The sequence below is a fragment of the Spermophilus citellus genome (genome assembly GCF_964194105.1).
Source record: "Spermophilus citellus genome assembly, chromosome: 17".
Classification (NCBI taxonomy): Eukaryota; Metazoa; Chordata; class Mammalia; order Rodentia; family Sciuridae; genus Spermophilus; species Spermophilus citellus.
This window is the reverse complement of record NC_138199.1, coordinates 73,229,039-73,246,779: the sequence shown is the minus strand read 5'-3', so window position 1 is coordinate 73,246,779 and position 17,741 is coordinate 73,229,039. Positions and strand designations below refer to the sequence as shown.

General features: G+C 55.2%; 1 protein-coding gene across 4 annotated transcripts in view; it reads right to left on the bottom strand.

The window, feature by feature from the left end:
- ITGB4 (integrin subunit beta 4) overlaps positions 1-17,741 on the bottom strand; it is a 33,361-nt gene that overhangs the window by 11,010 nt on the left and 4,610 nt on the right. For all 4 annotated transcript variants that reach the window (XM_081271155.1, XM_081271156.1, XM_081271157.1 and 1 more), the window contains exons 3-26: positions 17,168-17,250; positions 16,822-16,923; positions 16,456-16,660; positions 15,844-15,940; positions 15,529-15,700; positions 14,116-14,379; positions 13,794-13,883; positions 13,378-13,500; positions 12,815-12,979; positions 12,557-12,633; positions 11,351-11,553; positions 9,421-9,524; positions 9,181-9,279; positions 8,905-9,034; positions 8,093-8,215; positions 7,899-8,002; positions 6,308-6,341; positions 5,972-6,163; positions 5,596-5,699; positions 5,273-5,331; positions 5,053-5,076; positions 3,827-3,975; positions 3,573-3,752; positions 2,877-3,025 (exon numbers count right to left, since the gene is read on the bottom strand). In XM_081271155.1, the coding sequence (XP_081127281.1) occupies positions 2,877-3,025; positions 3,573-3,752; positions 3,827-3,975; positions 5,053-5,076; positions 5,273-5,331; positions 5,596-5,699; positions 5,972-6,163; positions 6,308-6,341; positions 7,899-8,002; positions 8,093-8,215; positions 8,905-9,034; positions 9,181-9,279; positions 9,421-9,524; positions 11,351-11,553; positions 12,557-12,633; positions 12,815-12,979; positions 13,378-13,500; positions 13,794-13,883; positions 14,116-14,379; positions 15,529-15,700; positions 15,844-15,940; positions 16,456-16,660; positions 16,822-16,923; positions 17,168-17,250 (3,032 nt within the window). The remainder of the gene's footprint in view (positions 1-2,876; positions 3,026-3,572; positions 3,753-3,826; positions 3,976-5,052; positions 5,077-5,272; positions 5,332-5,595; positions 5,700-5,971; positions 6,164-6,307; positions 6,342-7,898; positions 8,003-8,092; positions 8,216-8,904; positions 9,035-9,180; positions 9,280-9,420; positions 9,525-11,350; positions 11,554-12,556; positions 12,634-12,814; positions 12,980-13,377; positions 13,501-13,793; positions 13,884-14,115; positions 14,380-15,528; positions 15,701-15,843; positions 15,941-16,455; positions 16,661-16,821; positions 16,924-17,167; positions 17,251-17,741) is intronic.

Below are 17,741 nucleotides of genomic sequence, written 5' to 3'. Positions count from 1 at the left end.
AAGCTGGTAGAAAAAAGTTTTTCTCACACGACCACTAGGTGGCGTTTCAAACTACGATATCACCAGACCCAGAAAGGGAAGCTGGCAGGTGAAGACAACCAGAATGGTGGCCTGTGATCCCAGTGACACTGCAGCTGCAGCCAGAGGATGGCCAATTGGAGGCCAGCCTGGATGATTTAGAGAGAGCTTGCCTCAAAATAAAAAAAAAAATAAACGTAAATGAAAAACAAAAAGGACTGGGGATGTAGCTCAGTGGTAGAGCACCCCTGGGCTCAAGCCCCAGCACCCAATATCTCACATACACACACACACAAAGAGGAGCTGTCTACAAGCAACTGAGGTCAACACTTAGAAAAATGTTCATGTCACAAAACAGGAAGTCAGGGAACTGTTCTGGAGACTCAAGACACAAGATCAGAATCTGTAATGCCAGAAACCTGATTGGTTCGTGGACTGGGGAAAAAGCCATAAAGCCATTGGGAACAAGGGGAAATCTGCATATGGATTGATCCCTCAGAACTAGTATAATCCATGTGAACTTTCTTCAGTTTGGTAATCATGTTGTCATTATGTAGAAGAATGACCCAGCAGAAGGGTTTAGGGTCTATGTGATGTCTACAACTTACTTTGAAAAGTTCAGCAGACAACACGTCTCTCCACACCCAGAGATACAGAAATAAAGATATTAATGACTTTTTTGGGGGGAATCAGGGATTGAATCCAAAGGTGCTCTACGCACTGAGCCACATCCTCAGCCCTTTTTATTTTTTACTTTGACACAGGGTTTCCTTAATTTGTCCAGGCTGGTCTTGAACTTGTGATCCTCCTGCCTCAGCCTCCTGAGTCACTGGGATCGCAGGTATGTGCTACTGCTCCCTGCCTGAACGTCTTTATGTAAATTAGCTAAAGATACTCATATAAGGAGCGAAGGAAAATATCCACAATATGTGAACCTATGTAAAGGGTAAATGGATTTTAATTTTACAGTCTTTCCATTTTTATGTACATTTGAAGTTTTTTAAAATAAAAAGGTAAGAAATGGGGCTGGAGGGCTGGGGTTGTGGCTCAGGGGTAGAGCATTGTCTTGCAAGGATGAGGCACTAGGTTCGATCCTCAGCACCACATGAAAATAAATAAATAAAAATAAAGATACTGTGTCCATCTACAACTAAAAAGAAAAAAGAAAAAGAAAAAATAAAAAGTACAAAAGAAATGGGGCTGGGGTTGTGGCTCAGCGGTAGAGTGCTTGCCTAGCACGTGCAAGACACTGGGTTTGATCCTCAGCACAACATAAAAAAATAAATAAATAAAATAAATGTATCGTGCCTGACTACAACTAAGAAATATTTTTTAAAAGGTAAGAAATTATAAAAGTGATTTTTAAAAACAGTCAAATAAGCCAAGAAGTGGCACCTTTCTATATTCCCAGTACTCACGCATCTGAGGCAAGAGAATTGCAAGTTTGAAGCAAGGCTTAGCAACCTAGTGAGACCCTGTCTCAAAACAAAAAATAAAAAGGTTGGGGGTGTGGCTCGGTGGTAAAGCACCCTTGGGTTTAACTCAAATTACTCCCCCTCAAAAAAAAGAATTAAATACCCAAGCATCTCCATACAGAGCAGGGTAGCCAGCCAGCCAGAATCTCTCTTATAATGTGCCGTAATCAGTGGGGTTTATGGCCATACAAACTCTTGAAAATTTTTACTGGGAGCACTGGAATAGTGATGGGAACTGTTCCTACCAATGAAATGAAATAAATAAAACTAGAGTGTGACCAGGCTGCCTGGGCCTGGTAATGTATTTGCTGAAGAACCTAGACTTCACTACCTTGAAAAAAATTTTTGATATGAATTTTTAAAATATTTTTAGTTGTTGATGGACCTTTATTTTATTCATTTATTTATATGAGGTGCTGAGACTCGAACCCGGTGACTCACATGCAAGACAAGTGCTCTACCACTGAGCCATGACCCCAGCCCCAATATGAATGTTTTTAAATACTGTTATAAATTTAGACCTGTGGCCAAGGACTGGGAAATAGCTCAGTGGTAGACTGCTTGCCTAGCATGCAACAGGCTCTGGGTTTGGTCCCCAGTATAATCAAGCAATCAACAGATCAAAAACTGATAGGTGAACCAGGCACAGTAGTGCACGCCTATAATCCCAGCAGCTCAGGAGGCTGTGGCAGGAGGACCGTGAGTTCAAAGCCAGCCTTGGCAATGGTGAGACACTAAGCAACTCAGCGAGACCCTGTCTCTAAATAAAATACAAAATAGGGCTGGGGATGTGGCTCAGTGGTTGAGAGACCCTGAGTTCAATCCCTGGTACCCCCCCACCAAAAAAAACCCCGGTAGGTATAACCAAGCATACTTACCACCTGTTGCTGATACTGGGGCTCAGCAATGAGGGGACATTAGGCTGTGGTCCTCCCTGCCTGGAAGGGCTGCCTGTGCTGCTTGGCCCAGCAAGAACCAAGAGTGACAGAATTGGGGAGCCTGGCCCAGGAACCAGGGCCCTGAAATTCCATCTCAAGAAGCCAAAATCCCCAGGATGGGCAGAAAGGGAGTCTACTTTCCTAGAAACTATCTGAATGTCCTGGTCATCCTGGGTCATTAGAGGATGGACAGGAGTGGGCTGGACAGATTCCTGGCCAATCCAGGAGAAAACGGCTCCCTTGGTCTGAGTCCCTGGAAGTGATGGGGCCTCATCTAAGGTGTCACTGGAACTTTGGGTGAGAAGTCCCTGCCAAGGGTGGCAGGAGCAGGTGTCCATGGGAGGCCAGGCAGCTGCCACATCCTGCTCTGTCCTAGGAACCCAGTGCATGCCCTCTCGGCTTGAGGGACACGCCCTTGGCCCTCCCCATGAGGGTGGAGCCTTACCCGGTTGCCCTGTGCTGTGTTGTCCTGTGTGCGGTAGGAGACCTGAGACTTGCCATTGTCCAGGATTCGCCGGATGACAGGAATGCGGGCCACCTGCTCCCCACGGCTCACTGAGTACTCAGATTGCTCAAAGGACACCACGCCACTTGCTGCAAGGAGCGCAGGTGCTGGTCAGGGATCCTGGCCTCAGTCCCCTCTTGGCTCCCCCTCCCTCTGGCCCAGTCCAGACTCCAGGGATCTGTTTGTTACCCATACCCCACCACCCTCATGGGGAGGGCAAAGGAATGGGATGGAATATTCTCCAAGAAAAAGTTGAGGAGCTGGAACAAAGTGTCCATCAGGCAATCTGGAAGGGGCAGGCAGGGGCAGGCCCCAGATGGATGAGTCCAGGGCAGAGCAGGCCCTGTGGATCCTGGAGCAAGGGGTGGGTGGGTCAGGGGCCAGGGGGTCCTCTGGTTGTCCAAGGACATCACTAGCACCCAAGGTGCCCTCAGTGTGGTGACTGGTGACATACTTGAGCCCTCCTCTGGATAGAGAACCCACCCAGGTGCTATACCCAGCTAACAGATGACAAACCAAGGCCCGCCGAGGGACTGGCCCACCCAGGCCATACAGCCAGGTCCCACTACAGCTGGATATGGGGGAACAAAGTGTCCGACCCCGCTTCATCCTCCCTCTTCCCGTACCCTGACCAACCTTGCTCCTTGATGATGGTGATGTTTACCAGGCGGCGGCCAAGGGTGGCAGTGCCCACGGGCACATCGATGGCCTCCACCAGCAGCTGCTTCTCATCGTCGTCTTCAGGCCGGATGAAGAGGGGCACGCGCACGTCCACCAGCTCCACGCCCTCCTGGAACTCCACCATGCCCCTGGCGTCTGGGGGGTCACATGTGGGTTTCAGGGCCACGTGGGTGGGCGGGGTGAGGGGTGGCGCGGGGAGCCCCACCTACCCTGCTCTGCAGTGAGGGTGTAGTAGCCGGGGGCCACCTTGAGCTCATGGAAGGACCCCTGCTCCACCTGCTTCTCTGTCAGCTTCAGGAGGGTCTGCTTGGCCGAGCGGGGCGCCATCAACACCGTGTCCACAATGGTGTGGTCTTGCCTGGGTGGGGGTCCAGCAGGAGAGGGGTCAGCCTGGCATTCTCCCTGCCTGTACCTTTCTGTCCTCTCCCCATCAGGGGAATGTGGGACAGTAAAAAGTGCCAGGGGCCCTTGCTGGCCCCAATGCTCTCACTCTACGGCCTCATCCACGCCATTGCTGCACCTCCCTGAGCTTCGGTGTTCTCATCTGAGAAATGGGCTTCTCCGTCCACCTCACCAACAAGGGCTGATGGTGGGAGGACTGGATGTGGGATAGCAGAGATGCTGAGGGCAGGTGCTCACATCAGATTTGCTTGGCTTCAAGTCCTGGCTCTGGTTCCTTTTTTTGGGGTTGGGGGGACTGAACCCGGGGCCTTGTGCATGCGAGGCAAGCACTCTACCGACTGAGCTATATCCCCAGCCCCTGACCTGGTTCTTGATAGCCAGGTAACCTTGGGAAAGTTACTCAACCTCTCTGAGCCTCAGGTTCCTCATCTGTAAAATGGGAACAGCAATGGTACCTCTCTTGCAGGGCTGTTGAGAGGGTTGGATAAAGATGGCCAGGCACAGGGAGCCCTTAGAACAATGCCTGGCCCTTGTAAGCACTCAATAACATCAGCCGAAGCTTCTTCCTGAAGGTGTTGAGCTGTGGTTCTGGTTCTGCTGTCTCTGCAGTGTGACCTCCGTTTTATGTTCCCCCTTCCCAAAGGGCCAGGACTCAAGAACTGGGTAAAGGACTGTGTGACCTGCTGGCCCATCTGCCTCTCACTCGGTTGGAGGGTCTTTGACCCAGGGGAGGATGAGCCAGGCCTGGACTGTCCTTGGGGTTGGGGGGTAGACTGTCACCAGACCAAAGGTGGGGACTGGTCTGGGTGGTTCTGCCAACCTGGGGCTGCTCACTCAGGCAAGCGCTTCCTTTGGAATTCGTTAGAGGAATGGTCCAGTAAAGGAGCCAATGGAAGGCTCACCCATGATGGCACATGTGGCCCTCCCTTCCCACAGGGTGGAGACTGGGGTGGAGCAAGGGGCAGAGGGCAGGTGGCAGGGCTGGGGCAAGAGGGGCAGGCAGGGGGCTGTCCCACATGTCTCTTCAACTCACTTTTTCCCAGCATTGGGCTGTTGCCTGTGGAGACAAAGAGGAGACCATGAACCAGATGTTCCCTGGGGTGGGTGCATGATCTGCCTGGGGGCTTGAGCTCCGTAGTCTGTGTATGAGCAGCGGTCAGCGGTCACCCAACCCCAGGGACCCTTGCCGCATGGCCCAGACTGGCAGGGCTCAGAGCGGCTGGCTGCCCCCGCCCTGGGCATTTGGGACTTACCGGAACTTTGTCTGCTGGAGCTTGTGTGCACCAGGGACCTGTCTGTACACCTCGTTGAGCTGCCAGACAAGGGAGGGCGTCAGTCTGCACCCGGAGAGCCGCACGCACCCTACCCCGGGACCTCTCAGAGTTGGCTGGGGCAAGCTGGGGGCCAGGTCCCGAGACCAGGCTCTGGTGCCCCCCAGGATGATCTCACCACACCAGGCATGTATCCAGAGAGCCCCTTTCCTGCTCAGAGAGGTCCAGGTCACCTCGCTCCCCCCCCACCCCCGCTGCCATCGCACCCGAGCCCAGGGCCCTGGCTCGGCCGCACCGGTTCTCACATTCTCTTCCACCTCCTGGCGCAGCTGGTCACACTCTCGAGTGCCAGGCTTCATCAGGTTCTCGGTGCAGAGGCGGCCAAGGCGCAGGGACAGCCCATAGGGCACTAGGGGCGGGTGGGATGGAGGCTTCATCAGCCCCTGCCCCGTGGGCACGGCTGAACACCCCCCACCCCAGGATCCTGGAGACCTCTGGCCAGCGGGGGGCAGAGGGCGGCCACATGCAGGCCTGAGGCACATCAGGAAGGGACAGAAGAGGCTGAGGCCTGTGCCCAGCACCCAGAGCAAACAGGATCAGTGTGATCCTCAATCTAGAACAGAGGTCCCCAAGGGCCCAAAGGCACTGCCAAGGTCCGCAGTGCCCAGCCTGGGCCCGCACCGAGCTCTGTGGGGTTGGTGCTGGCGGCGTGGGTGGCAAAGCCAGGGCGCTGCACGTTGTTGGTGATCTTCCAGCGGACCGTGTCCCGCCCCTTGAGGTTCCCACTGCGCAGCATGGGTGTGTCCAGGTGGTCTGAGGCCATCAAGTTCTCCCGCAGCATGTAGTGGTCTTCCTTAAAGCCGACCATGTGACCTGTTGGGAAGGGTCCTCAGCACAAGCCCTCCCCAGACCTGCCCAGTCGCACCCAGACAGGTGGGGTGCGGGGCCTCCCACCTCCCCTGTTCCCAGCCTGGCCCCACTGCCCCTCCACCCCAGCTGCCCATGCCAGGCCCTTACCTCGGTTGCAGCAAGGGAGAAGTGCCAGACAGGCCTAGGAGACAAGGGGGCTGGCGTGAGCACCTGAAGAGCTTTCCCAGCCCAGGGAAGCCCCTCCAGCCACCTGGCCTCTTTCAAGTTCACTGAGCAAATGACAAGATTACAGGCTCTAAGAAGCCCTGCCAAGAAGGAACCTCTTTCTTTCTTTCTTTTGTCGGTACCAGGGATTGAACTCAGGGGCACTCAGCCACTGAGCCACATCCCCAGCCCTATTCTGTATTTTATTTAGATGATGGCTGGCTTTGAACTCGCAATCCTCCTGCCTCAGCCTCCTGAGCCACGGGGATTACAGGTGTGTGCCACTGCGCCCGGCTAAGAAACCCACTCACAGACCTCCCTTTCCATGCCACAGACAGGAACGTCCGCTAACCCCGGGATAGGACAGCATGCTGCCCTGCCCTACAATCAGCCTCTGTGCTCTGCGCCCTCCACACTTCCTGTCTCTGGGCTTTTCTGTGCAGCCAGGCTGTCAGCTCCTGCTTGTTCCCTGGGGCTTGCAGGGAGCTGACCCATGTTCCTGGAGTGTGGCCACTGATGGTCAGTGGAGGGAGGGACTGTGGCAGGAGATGCTAGAGCCAGGGATGTGGCTTCACCTCACCTTGACACTTAGGAGGACTTTTGAGTTTTCTTTTTTTTTTTAAACTTTATTTATATGTGGTGCTGAGGATCGAACCCAGGACCTAGCACGTGCCAGGCGAGAGCGCTCTACCGCTGAGCCATAACCCCAGCCCCTTGGTTTTTTTTGTTTTGTTTTGTTTTGTTTTGTTTTGGTACTGGGTGTTGAACTCAGGGGCACTCGACCACTGAGCCACATCCCCAGCCCTATTTTGTATTTTTTTTAGAGACAGGGTCCCGCTGAGTTGCTTTGTGCCTTGCTGTTGCTGAGGCTGGCTTTGAACTTGTGATCCTCCTGCCACAGCCTCCCAAGTCACTGGAATTATAGGCATGCGCCACCTTATCCGACAGAACTTTGACTTTGTCTCTATCACCTGTCCCTCTGAGCCTCAGTTTCCCCACCTGTCACAGGGGATAGTGCCACTGAGCTCATGGGACGATTGAGAGGAGAAAATAAAGTTGTGTAGCCACACACCATTGTGATGGCACAGAGAGCCACAGGGGAATTACATTGGGAGCAGGCTCCAGGGAAAACAGAGCACAGGGAGACACACAGGCTTCGTCACCATTGTCCCTTAGGAGTCACACAGGCTTGGGGCTGGGTTAATAGGGTCTTCAGGAGCCAGGCTCCAAAAGGGGTGGGAAGAAGCCAGGGCTTGGTGTTTCCCCAAGGCCAGTCCCTTTCTAAGAACTTCCCATAACTAATCCAAACTTTGTCAGCACTTTCAGGGGTCAGTGCTGCTAGCTCCATTGTACAGATGAGGAAGCTTGAGGCACAGAGAGATTAAGTAACTTGCTCAAAGTCATACAGCTGGGACCAGAATCCAGACAGTCTGGCTCCACGCGCTGAAGTCTCTGGGAGGGCTACAGGGGAGCCATGGGGAGAGTGGGGACTCTGTGGGACCCCAGGCGGACCCAGGAGGACCCCGGGGCTCACCTTACAGCAGGCACAGTACTTCCAGCAGAGCAGCAGCAGCAGTGCCAGCAGCAGCAGGAGGGGGATGAGCAGGAAGATGAGCCACCAGGAGCCGGGAGGGCAGTCTGCAGAGAGAGTGGAGGGAGGCCATGCCCGCCATGCCCGCCACGCCCGGCCCAGACCCGACAGCGCCCGCACCCAGGCCCCAAGCTCACCCTTCTTCCTGTGCACCAGGATGGTGCTGTTGGGCCCCGGGGAGCCGTCGCCCTCCACGGTGTAGCTGTAGGTGCAGTCGTCGTCCTCGTCCCGGAAGGAGCAGTACTCCACCACCTCCTCAGCTGCAACCACAGGCGGTCAGCAGGGACCCGACCCACCCCTCCACCCTGGAGCACCCCGGGGCCCAGTGAGGCACCCCCGAACCTGTGGCCCACCCTGCCCACTGCAGGGCCTGGGGCGTCTCCCTGGGGAAGGCTGTAAGATCTCTCCAGCTCTGCCCCTCCCTGCCACAGAGGCGGTGGCAGGGGCACCTCGCCCAGTGTGGGCCCCAGCAGCACGGGAGTCTGCAAAGCTGTCTCCACTTCCTTGACCTGAGCACCCCCAGGAGCGTGGAGTCCAGGCCACACATCTGGCCTAGAGGGAGGAGGCCAGGCACTCCACAGCCCAACTGTGGGCCCCACCTGGGCCCTGGGCCTCTGCCGGGTCACGTCCCTGCCCATGCCAGATGCCTCCTCCTCAGACTTTGTCCCTGACCCATCTGCATGCCCTCAGGCCTGATCATGTGCCCCCAGCCCCCATTCTGTGTTCTGGGCCATTCTCTGTTCACGGCCTGGGTCCTGTGCCACTTGCTCAGACTTTCTACCTCTTTCTTGGGCTCACTATTGCTGGTGTTCTGTGCCCACCCCCAGCTCTGGAACCCCTGTCCAGACTGTGTGACCTCAACTTGCCCAGAGGAAGCCCTTGCCCAGAGGAGGACCCACTAGCTCTGCCTAGGCTCACAGCACCCCAGCTCTCAGACCCTGCCCTCTACCTTTCTTGAGCTCGTCCACCATCTTGACCTTGAAGCTGCACTCCTCGCACGTGCGCCCCTTCTTCTCCCCAGTGCCCCAGGCCTGGCACTGCACACAGGAGCGCAGGTCCTCGCAGAGGCCCAGGCGGATCTGGGAGACGAGGGGGAGACTGTGCTGCGTGGAAGCCACTACCCCAGCCTCGTGCCACCTCCTGTGGCAGCAGGTTCAGCCACTCCTGCCCACCCTGCCCAGTGCCTGGGGTTCCCACGCCCACACCCCAGGGATCCTGGCCTCACCGCTGAGTAGTTGATCTCGCAGGTGGTGTCCGTGTAGAGCGACTGCTGGTTGCAGTGGCAGCGGCCACACTCGCAGTAGCCACGCCCATTACAGATGCCCTGGGGCAGGAGGGATCAAAGTGAGCCAGTTGTGCCCCATCCCTGCCTGTTCCTTTCCCCTTTCTCTACGAGGTGTCCTCTGGAGAGGATGAGTGGTCCTGACTGGGGCCCTCCCAGTGTCTGCCCCACGCCCAGGCCTACCCCATTGCTGTCGATGCAGGTGGCATTGCTGAGGGGACAGTCACAGCTCAGGCCCGTCCAACCAGGCTCACACACACACTGGCCCATGGAGCAGCGTCCCCGGTCTGCAGAGAGGGTAGAGAAGGGAGGGGAGGGCCATATCGCATCACAGTCCAGGTGACCCATCTGCTGGGAGGGTCTGGGGGAGCCAGGGGCAAAGGCCACCTCTCTCTCAGGCTCCTAGAATCGCCTTCGTCCATCTCTCCCCACCCATCATTCTGCCTATTACCTTCTATTCTGCAGCTGGAGTGAATATCTCAAAATGTAAATCCAATAAGAATCTCTAATAGGTCCAGGCCCATGCAATAGGTAAGAAGAAAATGTCGGGGTATTAGAAAGTAAGAAAAAAACTGTCATTATTTATAATTATTAGGAACTTATTACAAGATATCCAGAAGAATCTACAGATAAATAGTTTGCATAAGTGGCTGGATACAAGGTAAACATACAAACCAAAAATGAAATTAAAATGTCAACAACTCGGGCTGGGCTTGTGGCTCAGTGGCAGAGCACTTGCCTAGCATGTGTGAAAAACTGGGTTCCACCCTCAGCACAGCATAAAAATAAACAAATAAAATAAAAGTATGTGCATGCCAGCTGCTCGAGAGGCTGAAGCAGGAGGATTGTGAGTTCAAAGCCAGCCTCAGCAATGGCAAGGCACTAAGCAACTCAGTGAGACTCTGTCTCTAAATAAAATACAAAATAGGGCTGGGGATGTGGCCCAGTGGTCAAGTGTCCCTGAGTTCAATATCCAGTACCCTCCAAAACATAAAAAATAAAGGTATGCTATCCACCTACAACTACAAAAAGAAAAAAAATTAAATGACATTGAGGGCTGGGGCTGGGGCTCAGTGGCAGAGTGCTCACCTAGCATGTGTGAGGCACTGGGTTCGATCCCAGCACCACATAAAAAATAAAGTACAGGTATTATGTTCACCTACAACTAAAAAAATGTATTAAAAAATGACATCAACTCTTTTTGTTCAGGGATAAAGTCCTTTGGACAAAATGGCTAGAATCCAAGCTCCTTGCAGTCTGGCCCCTTCCTAGAGGCATCTCCTCTCATTTTCTCTGACCCTTCCACTTGTGCCCAGTGCCTGCCATTCTCTAGCTGAACCTGGTTCCCCTTCTGTTCCTCTGACCACACTCTGGGATGGACAGTTCAAGAGAAGAAATGGAGGAAAAACAAAAATGGAGAAGGGGTCAGAAGGAAGGCCCTCGACCTGCAGTGGCAAGCGAGCAGCGGGGCTTAAATATCCACCTCCTCCATTCAGTACCAGTGCTTCTGTGTGCCCTCGGCTCAGCTCTGACAGCCCTGGGCAGACTATGTGCACATGGCCTGGGCCCGAGCAATGTAGGCCCTGTGGAGACGCAGAGGAGGCCTAACTCTAGAAATTGAGCGTCTATGGGGAGAGGAAAGATTGCCTTCTTACATGCCTGCCAACCAGAGCGTTGAACTGGGTGGTCCCCACCCTAGGATGAGTTGAGAGGGTGGAGAGGTGGCAATGCATGCGAGGTAAGCCCTTCACCCCTGAGCTCCATCCCCAGCCTTGTTTCCTTTTTACTTTGAGACAGGGTCTTGCTAAGTTGCTGAGACTGCCCTTGAACTTGGATCCTCCTGACTCAGCATGGGATTGTAGACATGGCCACTAATCCAGGTGAATCAGGGTTTAAAAATAGGAGGCATGTCATCCTGACAGGGCCCTTGGGCATGGACATTGCAGGTGAGGGAGGTGAGGTCCAGGTTGGGGCAGGACTTGGGAGAGTCCCTCATGGAGTTGGGAGTGGGCCTGGTCTGAATTGCAGATCTTGGCCCCTGGCCTGGTTCCCCAGCCTGGGTCCTGAAAGGAAGGTCCCTGTCCTTGGCACTGGTTGAAGCTGCTGAACTCACCATTGCAGAGGAACCCGGAGGTGCGGGGACACTGGAAGTTGTCATACTCGCAGAAGTGACCCTCATAGCGGCCTTCACCATAGCACACGCAACGCCCGCACTGGCACTCCCCGCGGCCTGAGCATGGCTTGTCCTCACCCTCGCGGATGCAGGGCTCAGTGTCACTCAGCGAGCCAGTGGAGCAGTTGCAGGTCTTGCCGCTCCTGAGGGAGGAATCGACACTTTCACTGAGCCTGGGAAGACAGTTGGGCTTTTACTGCCCCATTTTACAGATGAAGAGACTGATGTTCTGAGAGGGCTGAGGCAGGTCCAAGTCACACAGAGAACAGTGAATGAGCCTCCGGGCCTCGTAACCCCCACAGAGTCCCTTCCTTGCTATTTGTCTACCTCGAGTCATGACAGACTTGTTCAACGTCTCAAAGCTTTTATTTTTAATTTTTTGAGATAAAATATTGCTATGTTTCCCAGGCTGAAGTTACTCTCCCTACCTTGTCCTCCAGAGTAACTGGGACAATGGGTCCATGTCCTCATTCACAGCCAGTGTCTTAAAGCTTTTTTTTTTTTGTATTGGAGATTGACCCCAGGGGCACTCTTTCACTGTCCTACACCCCCAGTCCTTTTTTATTTTTATTTTTTTTATTTTGAGATGGGTCTTAGTCTCATTAAGTTTCTGAGGGTCTCACTAAGTTGCTGAGCTGCTCCTGCCTCTGCCTCCTGAGTCGCTGAGATTATCAGCATGTGTACCTGCCTCTTGTTTTCGTTTTTGCCAGTATCTTGCAGCTTTAAAAGCTCTTCCTGCTTAGTGTGATGCAGTCCCAGCGACTGGGGAGGTTGAGGTAGGAGGAATCCAAGTTTGAGGTCAGCTTCCACAATTTAGGGAGACCCTCAGCAATTTAGTGAGACCCTTAGTAATTTAGTGAGAACTTGCTCAAAAAAAAAAAAAAAAACACTAGGGAGGTAGCTCAATGGTCAATCTGGGATTAATCCCATGTGTGTGGGGAAAAAAAAGCAACCTGAAAAATCCTAAATTGTGACATTCTAAATGCTCTGAACTTGATTCACCCAACAACTGGTAAAAGTGTACCCTTCTTCTAGCTCTTTCTGAGATCTGCCCCTCCCCCCGCCACAGCTCAGTGTACAACGTGTGCCCAGGGTCAGGGCCCTGCAGGGGAGATCCTGGGGGCTGGGCTGCCCTCCCCAACTCACCAGCCCTCGTTGCACACACAGTGTCCACACATGAAGTCTCCGTGGTAGTCGCAGCGAGCTGACCGCACCTCTTTTTGCTAGAACAAGACCATGGGGAGTGTGTGGAGGGAGGGGGTCCAGAGCCACTGGGCACTTCTGCTGCCTTCTGTGCCTTGGGACAGCCTGCAAGGGAGGTGTGGCCCAGGAGGCTCTGCTCCCTGAGTCAGGGTCCAGTGCTCAGCTCAGCTCTGCTCTCCCACCCAGGGGGCTGCCTTGTACCAGCTCGCAGGTGCACACGTCACAGATGATGCCCACGTCCATCCAGAGGCCGTCGGAGAAGGAGGGCTTCAGGTGGATGTTTCCCCTCTGGTCCTCTTCCGCCAGCTGGCACACGTGTGTTCCATCCACGTCTTCCGCGGCCCGCAGTTGCACATCATAAGTTCCCTGCAGGGATCCCAAGGTCACCCAAGGCAGGCCCCTGCTGCATAGACCAGGGGGCTGTTTGTGCCTGGGGGTCCTCGGCTCTCAGGATGGGCCTGAATTCCTGACCCCCAGGTCCCTGCTCATCCTTCCTTGGGGCTGGGGACCCCTTCCTTCTGGTCAGTCACAACCACAGGACAATAAGAAGAGCCATGTCTCAGCTTGATGCTCTGATTCATCCCCACAGTGTGGACAAGGGTACAGACGAGTCCAGGCATGTGCCAAGCTCCCCAAGGGCAGACCCTGCAGACCTGAACCCAGGCCCACCTGACCCCAGCGCCAAGCTCACACCCAGTTAGAGGACTCCATTCCTCGCAGGGTGCCACGTCCATCCCTGTCCCACTGCACCCACAGGAACATACCACTTCTCCCCGCCTGATGTGAAAGGACCCTGTCTTTGTCTTCTGGTACATCTTGGAGGTGACCTCTGTCCGAAGCCCTCGTGGGCTGTCTAGGGCCCGGATGTCAAGGTTGGAGCGAATGCGCTAAGGGAAGGCAGACAATCAGTGGTCTGGGGGCAGCCTGGGCTATCCCACCTTGGCCTGGCCTGGTCTGGCTGAGCTCTGCATCACCCAGATGGAGGGCATGTGTGGGCATGTGTGTGGGATCACAGCAGCAGAGCTTCCAGGAGCTTGGCACCATATCCGGATGACCCTCAAGCTCCCAGGGACTGCCAGAGACCCTTCCTTACTGGCCTATTCCACCCCTCGCCCACTCTGCCCTCTTCCTAGCCCAGCCCCAGGAGGGCTCAGAATCTGCAGCAGGCGCTGTGCCTCACATTGAAGGCTTCCTCTAGCAGGTCCACGATGTTGGATGAGTCCTGTTGCAGCACCCCCAGCGAGGAGACCGGGAAGTATGTATGAAGCTTCTGTAGGAGAGAGGGCCAGCCTCGGACTAAGCGTCTCTTTGAATCTGACAGCATGTTCCAGAATTTCCCTCTCAGCCCCCACCTCCTTGGGAGCTGGGATAGGGGACGGGCACATGACCTTCCCTCCAGGGGCCCATAGCTTTGGGAGGGAAGAAGGAGAGGGATGGGTGGCTGGGAAGTTCCGGGGACACCCTGCCCTGCCCCTCTTGCCCAGTGGGGCCCAGGCCTGTACCTCATAGTAGCTGTAGGAGTAGTTGGTAACAGCGAAGATGGGGATAATGTTGTGCTTGGCGAGCAGGCGCACAAGCGTGGGCACTGAAGGGTAGTCCTGCATATTGTACTGGGTGTAGGTGCCCGTGGCATCCAGGTGGCACTTCTCATCATTGCGGCTCATGATGCCAGCCAGCACGTTGGCACCATCGGCCTCATAGTGGAAGGCTGACTCAGTGGAGAACACCAGCAGATGGGTGCTGTCGGGGCGCCAGCCGATGGCCCCCTGGGGAAGGCAGGGAGGGCATAGGCTGCTTGTTGAGGACCTGCATCCTAGTGCCATGTAGGGCAGGGGAAGCAGGTCCCAACACGGGGCCCGGTTTAAGGCACGTGAGAATAGCCTGTGACAGCATGCAACAACAGAGGAAAACCGGAAGTGTTGATGGGGGAGGGCACTGGCTGCAGTGTGGGCACACAGTGGGCAGATTCAACCAGGCTTGTGGGACTCCCCCTCCCCCAAGCTCTTAACCACCCTGCAAGAGTATGTTAACCTCATCAGTGGTAAACGGTAAATGCAAAAGGCCAGTTGAAATAGGCACAGCAGTGTATTAGCTCTCTGTCAGAAAAACACGGGGGGGGTGATTCTGAAGATTTTGAAAACTGTGTATTGCAAGAGAAAATGTTTATGAGAGCATTAAGTGGGGGAAAAAGAGCAAGTTTCAGAATTATAAGTACACCAAGCCGAGTGTGTGAAATAAGGAAAAGAGACAAAATACTGACGGGACACGGAGTGGCTGGCTGACCGTGGTAAGATAATGAGCAATTTCTGTTCTTTGTTTTCTAAATTGCCTTCAATGTGGATATGTTATTTTCTTTTTTTTTTTTTTTAAAGAGAGAGTGAGAGAGGAGAGAGAGAGAGAGAGAGAGAGAATTTTTGATATTTATTTTTTAGTTCTCGGTGGACACAACATCTTTGTTGGTATGTGGTGCTGAGGATCGAACCCGGGCCGCACTCATGCCAGGCGAGCGCGCTACCGCTTGAGCCACATTCCCAGCCCCTGGATATGTTATTTTCAAAATGAAAAAATTGCTGTTCACACAGAAAGAAGTCGCCATTTCGGCCGCCAGCACAGTTGGAGACTGGCAGCCCGTGGGGCCTGTAAGATTCACTGGGAGGCTGGCCTGAAGGTGCACTGAAGATTCCAGAACTCCAAGGCCGGTACAGAACCAGGCTGTGACTGCTTAGGTGGGGGGACCTTGGTCCCAGCCCATCCAAACCTGGACTAGAAATGAGGGCCACCCAAAGGGTCTGAGTTTGTCTCAGGACACGGGATCACAGGCTCCAGGACACCTGCACACGCTGGTGGGCGGCTCATTCCCCCGCCAAGAAGCAGCGGCCCTGGCTGAGGCCAGCAGTGCCCCTCCCTGAGCTCACCGTGCACACCGCCGTCTGCAGGATGGCATCGAAGCCACCTTCAGGAGCGTCCAGGTTGCCTGAGATCCTCTCTCCCTGCAGCTTACTCCGGAATTCGTTCACATCCTCCGTCAAGCTGATGACGTTCTTAAAGGAGAACGGAGGGTCACTGTTGGGCCAGGGTTCCTTCAGCCTGGGCAGAGGTAGGAGGGAGAGAGCGTTAGGGAGGGGGAGACCCTGCACTCCTCCACGCTCTGCCCCTGTAAGTGCCAGCAGGAAGGCAGTGAATCACCCAGCCAGCACCGCTGCCCACCCGGGGCCTGTTCAGTCACTCACTTCTCAGGCCTCATGTCTGTCTGAGGGACGCTGACTTTGTCCACAAACTTGCCAAATCCAATAGTGTAGTCACTGGTGAGCTGGCTCAGGACCTGGGCTGGGCATGCACCAGAAAAAGAGAGGACAGTGAGCCCTAGTACCCCCCCATGGACACAGGGGCACCTGGGCTGGCTCAGGAAGAGGGGAGCTGGACAGGAGCCACCACCTCTTAGCCCTTTGTACACTGGACGTTTCCTGGTACTCTCAGTAGCTTTTGTCCCTAGTTACAGTTGAGGGAAATGGAATTTGGGACCTGGGACAATGTATCTAGTAAGCAGGGGATTGGCAGGGGGAACGGAGCCCAGCTCCCTCTGTAGCACTGAGACTTATCCACAGCTGTGGCAGGGGGTGCCCTTCCTAGTCAAGGCCAGAGGGCTCTGCTGCCCACCAGACCTGTCTGAAGTCGAGTGGTGAGGGATCTGGCCGGGACCCTCCCCTGAGAATGGGGGGAGACATATTTCTCCGGGGATCAGATGTCCCATCTTTCCTTGTGAGGTGGGTGCTGCTGTCCTGAGCCAGCTGGGTGAGATCTGCCCCCCATCTCCACTGTCCTGCACACTGGCCCAGATGTACCCAGGTCCTGCCCCATCTTCTTAAGGTTGTCCAAGTCGTCGGACATGGAGTTGGAGAAGTCCATGAGGATATACAGGTCCACAGGGCTCTCCAGGGGCTCAAACACCTCGAGTGCAAAGTGCCGCTCTTCCCCGGGTCGCAGGCGGGCCTGTAGGCGCTGGGGGGACACCTGGCTGCGGCGGAGGGTGGTATCGATCTGGGTCTCCTGTGTCCGGGGAAAGGAACTGAGTGTCAAGGGGGAAGCTGGTTGGAAGTTCACTCGAGAGACCTGAGGGGAGCCTCTCAGCCTTGCTAGGGGGCACCATGGCCCCCACAACCAGCAAGCCTTGTGCAAGGAGAGCCCAGCCCCCGCCCTGCTCCAGGCACCTCTGTGATCTCCAAGCTGCTCTCCATGACCACTATGCTTTCCTGCCGGCAGCCTGCGGCCAGCAGCTCGATCTGGGTGTTGCAGCGCCGCTCCTTGAACATCTGGCCAGAAGCAGAGGGGTCCATGGGGGTGGTGCCCATCCCTTGGCTGTCCCAACCCTGAATTCATTTTCCCCTGCTGTTCCTGACCCTTGCCTCTTCTCCACACCCACCCGGCCCAGGGTCAGGCTGCGGGGGTGGCAAGGGTGGAGTTGGCCACAGCCAGAATCAGGGTGTGGCAAGGGGTGTGTGCAGGTTGGAGAAGTGGCCCTGGGCTGGCCCCGCATAGCCCTGCACAGCAGCTCACCTCATCCGTGCAGTAGGCGCAGTCTGGGTGCACACGGATGCACTCCGTGCAGCTCTTCACCTGAGCCTTCTTGCAGAGGTTGGCTGGGGGCAGAGGGGCGAGAGGCAAGCGCATGGAGAGGGCTTCTCTGGTTACCACACCCTTTCCAGCCTGCACCCTCCACCAGGAATGGGGATGCCCTCCCAACTGTATGGAGGGGGAAACGGTCACCCAAGGTGCAGCAGCTGGCTGCAGAGCTCTGCAGAAAATAAAACCTCAGCTCCAGCAGGGAGCCTCAGTTCCTCCTCGGAGCAGGCAGCTCTTCTCTGAGCTAGATCTCAAGTCTGATGGGAAGGAGGGCACAGCTGGGACGAAGGTGCTGGCCATCATTTGCTGGCTGGCAGGGCCTGGTTGTCCCCCTTGCCACTAACTCCCCAGGTCCCAGAGATACTTCCATCTTCCCCAACACCTTCTGTGAGCCACACCGAGGGCACACTGCCCTTTGTGGGTTTCTCCCATCGTAGTTCATGCTTTCCCACACAATAATTCCCATGGGACTCATCTGTCTTTTGAGCCTCCTCCGGGGTCCAGGGGA